At 42.6% G+C, this 14,240-nt stretch overlaps 1 protein-coding gene across 2 annotated transcripts in view; it reads right to left on the bottom strand.

Moving 5' to 3' along the window:
- Positions 1-14,240, bottom strand: part of glra3 (glycine receptor, alpha 3) — a gene marked incomplete at both ends in the record, with an annotated part of 57,051 nt that overhangs the window by 11,867 nt on the left and 30,944 nt on the right. For both annotated transcript variants that reach the window (XM_080837923.1, XM_080837922.1), the window contains 3 exons: positions 8,412-8,549; positions 12,450-12,532; positions 13,191-13,414. In XM_080837923.1, the coding sequence (XP_080694049.1) occupies positions 8,412-8,549; positions 12,450-12,532; positions 13,191-13,414 (445 nt within the window). The remainder of the gene's footprint in view (positions 1-8,411; positions 8,550-12,449; positions 12,533-13,190; positions 13,415-14,240) is intronic.

Raw genomic sequence — 14,240 nt, forward strand, 5'->3', positions numbered from 1 at the left:
GGGCAGCACGCTCAACCACCTCCTTCAGCTCTGCATTGAATGGCGCCATCTTGATGTGTCTTCGCTGATGATCTGCTGTGCAATCCTTATTGGGGAGGCCACGGCAGAGTTGTCCCCTTCACCCACTCTGTCCTGGTCAGAAGCAGGAAGTAAGAGGAGGTCCTCACCAGAATCAAATGAACACCCATCTCGACAAGAGACTCCTTTTCAATTAAATTCAATTCAATTTTATTTATATAGCGCCATAACAATACAATTGTCTCAGGGTGCTTTACAGAGCCCAGAGCCTGAACCCCCTTAGTGCAAGCACAAGAGTTAAAATACTGCTTCAGTTGCTGTCTGGCCTTGGTCTTTTTTTCATACATCACACACTACCCGAGGAGCGGTGAATATATTCATATTAAAATCTGTACTAATTGCTTTTCAGTCCCAGACCTTTTACCATGTGCTAGGGGAGAAGAGCTAACCAGCTGCGATCATTGGAGCTTGGAGTACTCATCCTCATCCACCTCCCCACGCAAAGAGCCGCAAGGAAACGTAGCGCACTGGGCTTCATCACAGCACAATGCAAGCAGTCTCCCGGTAGGCACAGAGGAGCCTGGGCATGCACAAGACCCATGCAGGAGACGCACACTGGCCATAAGCCAGTGGGATAAACTTTCACAGGACGGCGGGCATCTCTTTGTAATAGCCACCATTACCACAGCCTCCTGGGCTTTCATGTGGCGTTTTTCTCTAGAAGGGTTAGCAAACAATTCAGATTTTAATATTGAATATATTCACCGCTCCTCGGGTAGTGTGTGGTATATGCAAAAAAGACCAAGGCCAGACAGCAACTGCAGCAGTATTTTAACTCAAGTTACAATCAACCCTGCTGGCTTCAAGGATGGCTCTTTCAGGGGCTGCCACCAGCTGAAACAAGAGGCACTTGAAAGACGCCGAAACACCGCAAAGAACTCAAGGTCTTTGATAAGTCTCAATAGCACTTGCTAGCAAGGATGTTCTTAAACTTTTGTGTGGATATAACGCTGAAAAGATGTGAGAGGATAAGAGGGTTATACACAGGTGCTTCGTGACCCCAGCCATTCAGGAAACTGGTTTTAGAAGGTTTTCAGGAATGCACACCAGATTTGGGCGAATCCACATAAGGTGTCGAAGAGAACAAACTAATGAATTGACCGCTGACATAGCAATAAAACAACTGAGCCTTGAAATGCAGATATATCTGCCCAAATCCATGGACTTCTGAGCCAAAAATAACGCACTTTACAATTCAATGCAAAGGCATTTATCACTATTTTTGCTTCCATACTTGACACGTCTTTGATACTTTCATGCTTATCACGCCTCACTCCCAGACTTAACAAGTCCAAATTACCAGAGCAGCAAATTCACCTGACCTGGCTCCCCAAAGCATGCAAAGCTCTGTAATCTTGTTAAATGCCAGTCCCCCTCCACGCCCTCCCTCCCTTCTCCTACAGCCAGGCTTGGCTTTCTCAGGGCTCTCTCAGAGCGCCATAGCATCCCTGTCATCTCTTTATATAGCCGACACGCTAGAAAACATGGCTGTGGATTGGGCAGGGAAGATTAGTCTGGTAACAACTGTATGTTGTATGTAAGTTATAAACCCCATGCGTAGAAATATTGAAACGTGAAGTCTCTTTTGCTGGTTGGCTGGCAAATGTGCACATCTTTGCCTCTGAAATGAACATCATGTCTTGCAAAAACATGTTGAACAGATGCAGATATATGGATTTTGGTTAGAACTGACAGATACCAGATGAGACATAACCACACTAACAAATGCACACACAGATGCAGAAGTGCACATGCACGTGTACGCTCACACACATACACACACCCACACACACACTTTCACACACACACACACACACACACACACACTTTCACACACACACACACACACACACACACACACACACACACACACACACACACACACACACACACACACACACACACACACACACACACACACACACACACACACACTTTCATGGGCCTCTCCTATGTGCTTTCCCTCGCCTTCAGATTATCCAAGTCAGTGGCTTTTCCTTGAGTTCAGCAGCAGCTCCAGGCATCATCCGGTCCAGACCAGCTGGAGTGTTTCCATTCCAGAGGAGTACGCTGTGTGTCATGACATGAGTACGTCACACACACACACACACACACACACACAATTTTGAGTCTTGGGCTGTCATAAAACTGTGGTTATTGATCACCACACTGTGGTGATGTGTGCATGAAAGAAAACTGAGAGCAGCTAGAACACCTCCAGGTGTATTTAGTCTGTTAACTGGGTCACACTTTTAACCTAACCAGGACAAACAGGCTGACAAGCCCCAGTGTAAACTCAGAGCCTGGTAATAAACATTGGCTGCAATGGCACAACAGGGATTTTGCCTGGCTTTCCTTCATGACAAATCAAACTGTTAGCAGGCAATGCCTGAATGTTTGGAGAGGGGCAGAAACAAGTACAAATTATGACATATTTAAGGATTTTCGACATAACAGAAACGTACAATATTTATTGGCTGTTATGTTGATGATAAATCTCAATAAAGCAGCAGAAGGTGTTTATCTTCCCTGTTCAACAGCCTTTATCAAATCCTTTCTGGAGTTCTGGATAGAGGTCCTGCTCTATTATAAAAAGAAAAGCTCTACATTTAACATGGGCTGTAGAGATGTTGTTGTAAATCTATTACAAAATCTCAATAAAGACGATGCCATTTTCCAAAGCGCAAAGCTGCATTTCTCCTCCGTTTATTCTCATTAATTTATTTAGTCTTTTTCTGAGATCAGGGATTCTTCATCATTCAGCTTTTGATTCTGGGAGCTCAAGGAGAATTGTGTATAGCACTCAGTCCCTGAAACATGGACCCCATCTTTGCAAGACTCTTTCAATCTAAACAGCTCCAGCCAAGTGCCCCTGTTTCCATCTCCCTTCTTCCCCTGTCACAGTATGCTGAAACATGGACGACTGCCATGTTCGAACGACAGGGAACCCATCCCATCCGCCCTCTTGGCCTCTAAGTGTGACAGCCTGAATAACTCTGAGATGCCCTTGACCCCAGGGGTCACCCTGGTTGTTTCATTTCTTTCATTTTTCCCGAAGCCGGAGCAAACCCCCATATCTGGCGCAGTAGGAAGGGTACTGGAGCAGCAAAGCTCTCTCCCTATAGGATGCCTTTTCAGTGTGCATGACTTCTCTTCCTGTTCAACCACTCAAACCAATACAGAAGTGACAGGGCTGGATGCGTCCACTGTCTAAATATAGAGGGCGTGGGTGGGCGAGTAGTGGGAGATCGAAGTCCCATCCAAGCAGTACATTTCTGTATCTGTTTGCATGAGTAATTATGCTAATTGGCAATAACAGACATTCACACTCCAGGGACTGTGTCGAAGACCTAATGAGGTAAATGCTGCATTTCAGTTGAAGCACTGGAAAATATTACATTTCTGTAGAAGCACTGGAAAATATTACATTTCTGTAGAAGCAGTGGAAAATATTGGAGAAGGACCGGAGGAGCAGTATCGTGTTTTGATTATCTTCCAAGATTTGCAAGACATTTGCTATGCATGTGTTTCAAAACATCTTCAAAAACGCTGTGTGAGTTTTGAACACTACTCCAAGAATAGACCAATCAGTTAACAGGACATGCTTAACATGCATAACACGCATTCCTACATGGGTAAACAGATCACTAATGAAGCATTTGATGACACACAGGTGAACGTGATTTTCTGTGAGGCCATCTTGATTTGGCATACATGGTTCATTTGTTACCCCATCGTAAATGCATCAACAATGCTGCCAAAGTATTTTGGGACAGGAAAAAAAGTAGAGTAAAAAACACATTCAGTGGCCACACACTATCCCTGTGTACTCTGGCTGCGGCAGCCACCTTGGACATGATCCCTAGGTCCTAAACTCTCTCATAATCAGAAACGTTCACTGCTATGTGGAACTCTGCAGTAGTTGCATGGAGCAAACGTTGTAACATGCTTTTGATGGATGCAAGAACACTTGCTTGAAGTGACAAACATAGTCGGAGACATAATTCACATCTGTCACCTGGATGCTGAGAACACCAAACACTATACAAATTGGCTTTGAAAAAAAACAAAAACTATTTCCTTGCTGATCAAAACAAGACAGAATGTGTGTCTTCAAACAAGATGATTAAATTGGCTGAATTAGTAGTCTGCATTCACAAAGATTGCCCCACTAGATGTTAACCTACAGCTGTTTGCTCACAGGATGTTTAGCTTAATTTTACACAATACAAGCCAATACCACATTGTGTAATAATCACATAAAAGAAAGCTCCGATATCCATGTATCATCGTCCATCATGACCACATGGTTTCCTGGTGCTTCAAATACATTTCAAATCATTCAGTTAAAAAACTGAAGAATATGCAGCGTCCCATATTAATGGGCTGCTGATGACAGGACACTCAATGTTTACATGTTAGGGAGAGCCCACAGCATAACAAATGTTGAATTACTTTACCAAGTATGCATAATTGAGGAGCCGCAACCATAGGGAACAAGCCTTTTCAATTACAAGGTGAGATAGAGTTGTAGCTCTCACTCTCTCTCTCTCTCTCTCTCTCTCTCTCTCTCTCTCTCTCTCTCTCTCTCACCGTCTTACATTGTCTTTAGAGTCAGCCAATCATAGGGAAAGCCCCGTTGCTTTCTCTCTCTCTTTTTCTGTAACTGAGACACAGCACCAGCCTGAGTAGCCCATGTAACAATACAGCTTACTTAGTGGATGGCAATTTGGACATGTCAGTGCATGTATTATGTAGGGCTGCATAGTGAACGGCTACACTATTCACTCCCACATAACACTTCTTTTCACTTCACTGGAGCAGTATAAGTCAAGGCGTTGGGTGAGGAAATAAAAACTTGCTCTCCCTTTGCAATACACACACACACACACACACACACACACACACACACACACACACACACACACACACACACACACACACACACACACACACACACACACACACACGCACACACACACACACAGACAGATAGACAGCGTCTTGCACGCAAGAGAGTTGCATTTAAAACAAAAAAAACGTAACCTCCATCTGTGAGCTCGACGGGCAGGAGACAGAAGAAACTCTCACTGGGGCCCAGGCTGTGAATGAAGACCACATTTCTAATCACACTGTCTTTGAAAGACAGCCAGAGCAAGCACAGCACGCATGTTCAAACACAGCATGTATATTCAGAATATTTACTTCTGTTATTCGTTCCAGCAAAGTAATGCCTCTGTAAAGCCCTGAGATCAACACTGAGAAACAAACTTTAACTATCACTTGGAAATGGACACGCTCTTTCGCTGTGGCGAGTGCCCAAGAATGCATATGCAGGGATTACGATAGTGCCATTCTCCAAAGCGTACCGACAGACAGGGCTGTGTATATGTCACTCTGACCTACAAACAACCATCTTTTTTTAAGCAAGCGCAAAGCCCTCCAGCCTTTCCCTTGGTGTTATGAGCATTCCACTACAACGTATTCATGGTCGAGTTGTTGTTCATTCATCAACAAATACAGGAATGACTAAATAAAGGTGACTTAATATCATGCTGTCTTCCCCTGCCTTTAAATTTAGTACTGAATGTTGGAGTGATTATGCAAAATGGCTGATAGTATATTGCTTGTTTTGTTATATGTCTTAGGAGACATCCCTCCTCTATGGTAATGACAGGCCGTAGGAAATAGCTTATTGAAGAAAAAGAAAAAAACACTGATTATGTAGTGTCAACCAAACACATTTAATTTTCATTCATCAAAAAACCCAAACCACCAATTGATACCATGTGAATGCTGTCATAGGGCATAGTGGACACCAGCTAATATATCATGCTAAGCCAGCAGAATTGTGATTTATGTGACAAAGGGATTCTTTGCACATGTAAGCATATGGTTTGGGATTGCCAATGGTCAACTGATTTTGGATTTTTTTTTTTTACTGTTATACTGTCAGATTTATTAGAAACAGACAATCCCTTACAAACAAAGTTGTTGATTGAAGATGATTTGCAGATAAAGCTTACTGAATATAAAACAGTCCGAAGTATGGCTTGCAGGTCTAAAAGCAGCAAAGACACTAAGGGCCCTATTTTAACGATCAGAAACGCAAGTAGGACAGCGCCAAACGCAAGTAGCAGTGTGGGCGGCTCTATGGCGCATTTGCTATTATAACGGCGGAAAAAACACACTTGTCAAATGGGTTGGTCAGCCATAGGTGTGGTTTGGGCGTAATATGCAATAAACCAATCAGAGCGTCATCTCACATTCCCTTTAAGAGCGAGGAGCGCATATTCCATAGCGGCTTGTTATTATAATGGCGGAATTACCTGGAGGAAGACCGGAAAGGTTCACATATCACTTTTCTATGCAATATTCGTTAATTTAGCCAACTCTGGTTTTGAATATAGGGTACCGTTCGTGCGAAGGAAATCACCGTCAGATTGTTGCAGGACATTTCAAGCACTGATAAAGCATGCATGCGTTGGCTATCATAAAAGTATTTTATCATCGCGATGCAAATGCCATGTGTGTATAATAATAATCCGAATTAAAGTTCATGCTTGTGAAATAAATGCATTTATATGTTTATGAGTGTTCAATTCATTGTGATGTGCATGTGGGCCTTAGTGGTTCACGTTGCTGTGCTCACAATTTCGGAACAGCGGGCTGTCGGAATAATGGGCTTTCGGAACATTGACATGGAACCATTTGATCAGTTCTACACTACTGTTCCACCCTGTTCTATACAGTCCTATACTGAGTGGTGGACAGTAACGAAGTAAATGTAATTCGTTCCTGTACTTAAGTAACATATCTATGTATCTGTACTTTACTGAAGTATTTCTATTTGGTGAGACTTTATACTTTCACCACTACATTTCAAAGTGAAACTTCGTACTTTTTACTCCATTACATTAAGTAAAACCTCTCGTTTCTTTTTCCCAAAGCGAATCAAATAATGAAAGGTCAAAGTGAGTTCACAATTGCAATTTTTCTTCACGTTTGGTAGCACGCGCCCTTAAAATAGCGTCTGAATGCGTGCCACAGACTCTACACAATGCGCCTCTGACATTAGACTAGGTTTTTTCTGGTCTACGGCGCACTGTCGTTTTGAAGCTGCAAAATACCACTTGCGCCTGAGAAACACCTTCTCTGTTCCGCCCAGCCCATTTCGGCGCAAGTTCATTTCGACGCGCGCCTCTGGAGGGAAAATCCCGCTGTGCGCCGGGTGCAAAATAGGAATGATACATGCGTCGGTGACAATGTCAATTGCGCTGGGTGCAAGATAGGGCCCTAAGTGTGCAGGGTTGGTTACCCCCACATAAACTAACAATTAGAAAATGGTTGGTATATTGTCAAGATGTTATTATGACGAAACCGTCCACTGCTAGAATTCAGAATGCTTAACTTTCAACAATAGAGATGTGGGAAAGAAGTACATTAAGAGTCAAGAGAATTGCTTGCAAGCAATATAAGATGAGAGTACATACATATTCGTTGAGATATCGGAAATAAATCTAACATGAAAGGCCATTGTTCTATCAATCTTTCGATCAATATCTGAGGTGGGGAGGTGTTTGGGAGGGGTTGGAGGAAGTTGATGACATTGTGATACTGTTATAAACAATGTATTCACACAGAAACAAATGCAGCTGAGGAAGACTTAGGCTGAATCCCATTTCACTTCTTAGCCCTTCGCCTTTCCCCTTCCCCTCCGTTTTGCGCGTTCACGTGGAGGGGTAGGGCTGTCCCAATTCACGTTAAGACAGAAAGGAAGGTGAAGGGGAAGGGCTTTCCACCCCTCTAAACGGAGATTTTCCGAGGGCACACTTCAAAACGAAGGGGTGAGACCGATTTCCCCCAATGCATTGCGAACCCGTGATCATTAAAGAAGAAACATCGCGCGAGTCCCTTTAAAAATGTCGGAAACAGCAGGAAAAGCATCACACAAATGAAAGTATTTTCTTTGTAATTCATGGTTTTGCACGTTGATGAAATGTTGCATTGTGTTAATAACAGCTGCAGGCGCCATGTTTGTTTATGTCTGGTGAGTGACAGCTGTCGCTCTCCGGTAACGCAACAGCTGACGCAGCGTACTGATGACGTACATAAGTGTTGAAGGGCTATCCCAATTTGTAGGGCTAGAGTTTAAACCCCTTCGACTTCCCCTACGTTATGGCTCCGTTTGAAAAGGCGAGGGCCAAGGGGTAGGGGTAAGGGTAGGGGTGGAGATTAGAAATGGGATTGGGCCTTAGTGTTGTGCCTGCAGCTGCTTTCGAAGTCACAGCTCCAGTGATAAACAGGGCTGTGGACAGCTGTGATTGTCTTACCTGTGTTGTAGTGCTTGGTGCAGTAGCGTAGGTCCGATTCATCCTTGAGAAGAAACTGGGGAAGCGTGAGCCCCTCAGCTATCTGTACAGGACCCCTCTCCTGCCACTCAAAGATGAGGTCATTCATTGTGTAGCCAACTGCCGAGAGAAAAAAGCATTTTCAGTTTTACAAAGCCATAATTTGCCACTGAATTTGCACATTGTAATTCATAAGGCTTGTACATGACCATTTGACAATAACACAGCATTTTGTAAGTATTTTGTTCAACAAAAAAAACCTTATTGAGGTAACAATGCTTTCTGTATTCTCCAGAATTACATGCCTGTAAAATTGTGAAATTAAATGGCAACGATTAAATAAAATATTGTCAGCTGATGACTATAGTTGTTTGAAGTGTGAAGGGCAAACTAAATAAAAATAGAAGTTTTTTTACCAATGTAAATTTGTACACTACAATATACATATTTGTACAATTAAGTACACAGAAGAAAATCATCACAGACCATTATGCAATAACAACTTGAGAAGCGATTTTCATCTACTGCATCTTTCCTCTAGATGAGGAGGGAAAGCCGTTTAAATACAGGCTGCCCGCCGACTTGACGGTGCTTTTCCCATCATGCAACTCTCCAGCCTGAGGGCTGCGCAAGTGCAGATGTCTGAGAAATATTTGGAGATCAGTCAAACAAGTCATCGTGAGCATTATGACTCAACGCAGAAGCTCCGCTGCATTAGATTATACTGGATCTATTTTTGGCCCCTGGTTGGATTTCCTTTCATGTGTGTGTGTGTGTGTGTGTGTGTGTGTGTGTGTGTGTGTGTGTGTGTGTGTGTGTGTGTGTGTGTGTGTGTGTGCGTGTTTTCTGCCAAGCCACAGGGATCACTCCTGGTAGGACATTAACTGTGCACTCAATCCGATAGCATTCCGTCCTCTCTGGAGAAACAGTCATTTCTTAATGCAATAATGTGATAATGAGATTAGTAAATCCTTACAAACTTTAAGCATCAAAATGCTAATTTATTGTCCAATGTTCTCTCTCCGCTTGGCATTATTGCATTTACAGATTGGCTTTGTACTTTGGTCCATAATGGCAACGCCAGGAGGCTTCGCCAACTGTGGCGGATAATGAACTAGTGCAAGGCCGACAAATGAAGACAAATTATTTCTCAAAGCATTAAGCAGAGCCATCAAAATATCCTCAGGGCCAAGACTGTGCTGGAAAGGAGATGGTGTTTAAAAATGTTTAAATAAATTATGGGAGATGTAATTAGGAAGAGGTTTCTTCTCCTTTTAAAGTCATACCCAATGTCCATTTGGTATGACTGACATCTTAGACCATAGATTGGCGGTCCACTGGGTGCGTTTGCATAAGATTTTGAAATTTCTATGGAATATTCCAATTCTGAATGACATCTATTTAACAACTTGACTAAGCCTCTTCCATTTGTATTATAAGAATATCCTGTGCCACCATTCATTAAGTTAGGGTTAGGTTAAGTCCTTAATAATTGTATCATATAGTATGCAATATTTTCATAAAAAAAACTATACATGCTATTCTCACAAACTCGAGGCTTTGAGGCACAGTCAAGCACCAATCCTCGCTAGTCATCCTGGCTGATCTAACTTAAGAATTGCATTTATCAGGGTAACCTTCTGCTGAGCTTTGGGGCTTTGCTAATGCTTGTCATGACTAGGATCACTTGTCCAGTGCAGCGTCACTCTAGTAGTGCCCATACCACTGCTGCTCTGGGCAGAGAGGGCAGTGGAGGAGGGAGAAGGGCTCTCTCTGATAAGAAATTTCACTAAAAGCCTCTGCCCTAGCATAGACAAAGTATCTTGGGAGAGCTTGAATGAATTATTGCCACATTGCTAGACTGGAGTTTCCTTGCAAATGTAGGTACTTGGCACGACTTCCTGGACACTTCGAGCGATCACGTGCACAAGGTTACTAGCCATAAAGCACTCTAGTTGTAAAGCTTAACATTCCTTAAATGGATGGGGAATGCATCGCTGCCAAAGGAGTTCCGAATGAGACGTATGGTATTATGCATTATAGTTACTACTCCCATTTACACGGAGCATTTCCCAACGAGGGACCACTTGTAAACCTGTGTTTCAAATTTTTAAATAGTTTCTCATCTTAGATGCATGCCCTCTGAAAGCATAATTCATGGATGAATGTTACTATTTCCGTAGTCTCACAGGGTCAGAAGTGACTTCAGGAGAGTAGTAGCACAAGAGCAAACAGCTTGGAGAACAATTGTGGCATTAAATACCATAGATAGTGGGTGGGAATGAAGCTGGCTTTCCACCTAAAACCCACCCACAACTTGATAAAAACACCAATCACTTGTTGTTTTCCGGTTGAATCTACACAGCTATTCCAGTGATGTTGTGCTCATTGACATGGGCTGGGCACATGCCCAGCCAGCATAACATGACCAAAAAAATCAACAATGTGGTGTCTGTCAGTGTATTTGCATATTTTTTTATATTGGTAAAATGGGACCTTCCCCCAGAGGAGGTTGCATGACCCCCCTGTCTACTCTGAGCTCTGCCATCACAAGGATTAGAATGTTTAAAGATGCTCCAAACATGAATCACATATTGTATACACACATCTATCTGCCAGACTAAGGCTTTGTCCAGACTGCTGGCCCAAATCAGTTTTTTGGCATATCCAGATTTTATCCAGATTGATGTTTGAGAGTCTGGACAGCAAAAAGTGTCTTTTTTGCATGTGACACAAAATGACAACGTCAAATCCAGAGTGACAGAAGTACTGGATTTACTGCTGCTACTTGCAGATGACCGAATAGCTTATTGACGCCTATGTCGTTACCACAGCAGCCAACAAGGATAGGTCAGTGATGTCTGGACACACAAATCCGATCTGATCACTCGCTAATAACAGCGCGGACAGTCTAAAAAGATCTGATTTTGAGAAAACAAATCCAATTTGCCTGCGGTCTGAATTTCAGGGGTAATTCTGTAGCTGTACCGCTGAATCTGTAGTTACAGAGGGCTTTATATTCTAAATACCAACAGTGAAGTATAGTCTGTTCACTGAAGCCCCTTTCACATACAAAATATATCAGAAAAAACAACACGGTTGAGATAGCAAATTGTCATTCCCACTCGATCTTCCATAATGGTAAAGTCGCAGATTTTGTTAAGGAATATTGGGTGTGACCCCTCCATGACATATTTAGAACATGCATGACCGGCTTTGACATATATTTCACAAGGCGGCAAATCCAGATTGTTGTAAAAAGCCCAAGATTAGACATTAGCTATGTAGCCAGCAATATGGCACCAGTCGAACAGCATCCCGTCTCTGTTGAGCGAGTTCTCTTCCTGCTTATTAACATTTGATTTGTGCACTGTATCATCATTTACGTAAGCAACGTCACAACTGGTAACAAAAAGAGTTTGATCAAATCGTTCCAATTCCTACCAGAGCCATGTCAGAAGATTATCATTAATGTTACGAGGCTGCCAGGGGATAGATTAATGGTTCAACTTTACCAGTTGGCTCCCATTCCCACACAACCCCATTACAGCAAAATAGAGATGAATAACTGTCATTCAGTCTGAGTGGGAATGGGGTGTAACTGTTATCTTCCTCCAACAGCTTACATTAAGGTTGCGCAACTTATCCTCAACTCTGCCTACTCCAGAGTAGTTACGTAGCACCTTAAAACAGGATTTTTCAGCTGTTTTTCCCTCTCCAAGTCCCCTGAAGGATGGACTCAGGCAAAAGAACATATTAATATTCTCATACTAGGTTTTCTGGGGCACAGCTGAGTCTCCTGGTTAGCTAATAACTCACAATGACGTGATCTACCCTGACAGGCCCAGGTAAATCTCATCAAATTTCAACGAGTGACCTGACTGCAGCTTTTGGCTGCCGTCAAAAAAAAGGAAAGAAAAGCTGCGCACAGGGATGAAAATGCCAACCTAGTGATGTGTTCAATCTGAGATCTTAGATAACAAGCTTGCACTGATCACAAAGGCAAATACGGGCACTCACAACTCTCCAGCTGCATAATGCACGTTTGCGAATCCATGGGGAAATTTTTCAGATCCATGGGGCATGACAGAGTAAGTGTCAATCTGTGGGAGAGACAACAGAAAGAGAGACAGAGAGAGAGAGAGAGAGAGAGAGAGAGAGAGAGAGAGAAAAATGAAACATGAAACCAATACAGTGAGCTTTGAATAGATTCTACCACAAACATCTGCTTTGAATGGGAACATGAGTGATTTATTCAGTTATGAAGAAAAAAAAACAGTTCCCTAAACAGCCACAGTATTGTGTATCTGGTCAGGTCTGTGGGATTTTAGCTGCAAACTGAAACTGGTTGGCTAATGCAGAGGAAGACCTGGCTGACAGCAGCAGATTGGATGCTTTAATTAAGTTTCACCACCGCCCTCGCGTCTTCTCTCCTGAGAGGCTGGGCAGCCGGAGAAGATTAATCCTCCTGTCATACCTCTGCAGCCTTCCACCATGACTGGGCTCTTCTTTTTTTAATCTCAGTTATTTTCAGTCAACCATTGACATTAACCCAAGAAGTCCCTGTGTGCATTTATATTGACATGGTTTGACACCTCCTCCCACACCCTACCTCTCCGGCCATTGTGTCACACTGGAGATGAAAGTGACCAGTGCGACAGTTCATTCTGTGTTAAGTGGTGGACTTGTTTGCTCGCATGATGGCTTCTTATCCGACAGCTTTGAGGGAGATCAGTGCCTGAACGGGGAAAATCAACTCACCTGATGGAGTACAGAACGTTGCCGTTCTTGAATATTCTTAAGAGCTTGTTGTCTGTGGTGACTTCGTGGAAGTGGGCACCTTTCTCGTTAGCGAAGAACAAGTCGGGCTTCCAGATGGAGTCCAACATGGATGGGTCCAGGTCAAGGGAGTCATCAGGGTACTCGCTGTACGCCAGCCGAGGGTCATTCCACTGCTGTCGCAGGAAGATGTTCACCCTATAATCCTGCCCAAAACAATGAATCGCATATCAATCATTCAGTGCAATCACAATATCATCTGCAGAGACAGAGAGATCGCTACATAGCTACCGCTATGTTGGCACAAGTAATTGCTCATTTGGTAATGCCTTAAAAGATCATTGTATACCTTTGTTGGTCTGTCATTGCATACAATTTTGCATGATTGACATACATGAAGGATTAACTTTATGCCATTGTGTGTCTGTCATAATAATAGTTAAACCAGCACATGGGATTCTTTGACTTCAGAGAACGCTGTGACTCTCTATGCGTGATATTGTCTCTGCATGTCAGAGTAGCAGATATTAAATATTTGTGCAGAGAGAGGATATTACTGAAAGCCCAAGTTTGAGTATCTAATCCAATCAATGGTATCAACAGAATCCAATCATCCTTTGTCTAATCGTTAAGTAGGCCCCACTGCCTCCGCTATTTCAAGATGTTCATGCCCAGAGCTGATTAAAACAAACTGTTGGCTGGATATTAATGACCCATAAAAGAATACGTTTTAAAACTTGGATGCGGTGTAATAAGGTGCCAATCAGTAGTGTTTAATCAAGAAGAGAGTTCTATAAGAGAGTTTGTAAACAGTTCAAAACTGCTATTTGACTTCTTGCAAGAGAGAGAGAAAGGGTGGTGGTGGTTGTTGTGCCACAGTCTTCTTTTAACTGTAAATTAAATATAAGTGAAAAGTAATAAAAGCAAGATTGGACAGGACCTTGATACATTTTTTTGCCCTATCATTTTATTTTGGAAATAATAAACCAGCAAATGAATTTATAGTAATATGAATCGAATCAATAATACATT

This window comes from Sprattus sprattus, assembly GCF_963457725.1.
Source record: "Sprattus sprattus genome assembly, chromosome: 4".
NCBI lineage: Eukaryota > Metazoa > Chordata > Actinopteri > Clupeiformes > Clupeidae > Sprattus > Sprattus sprattus.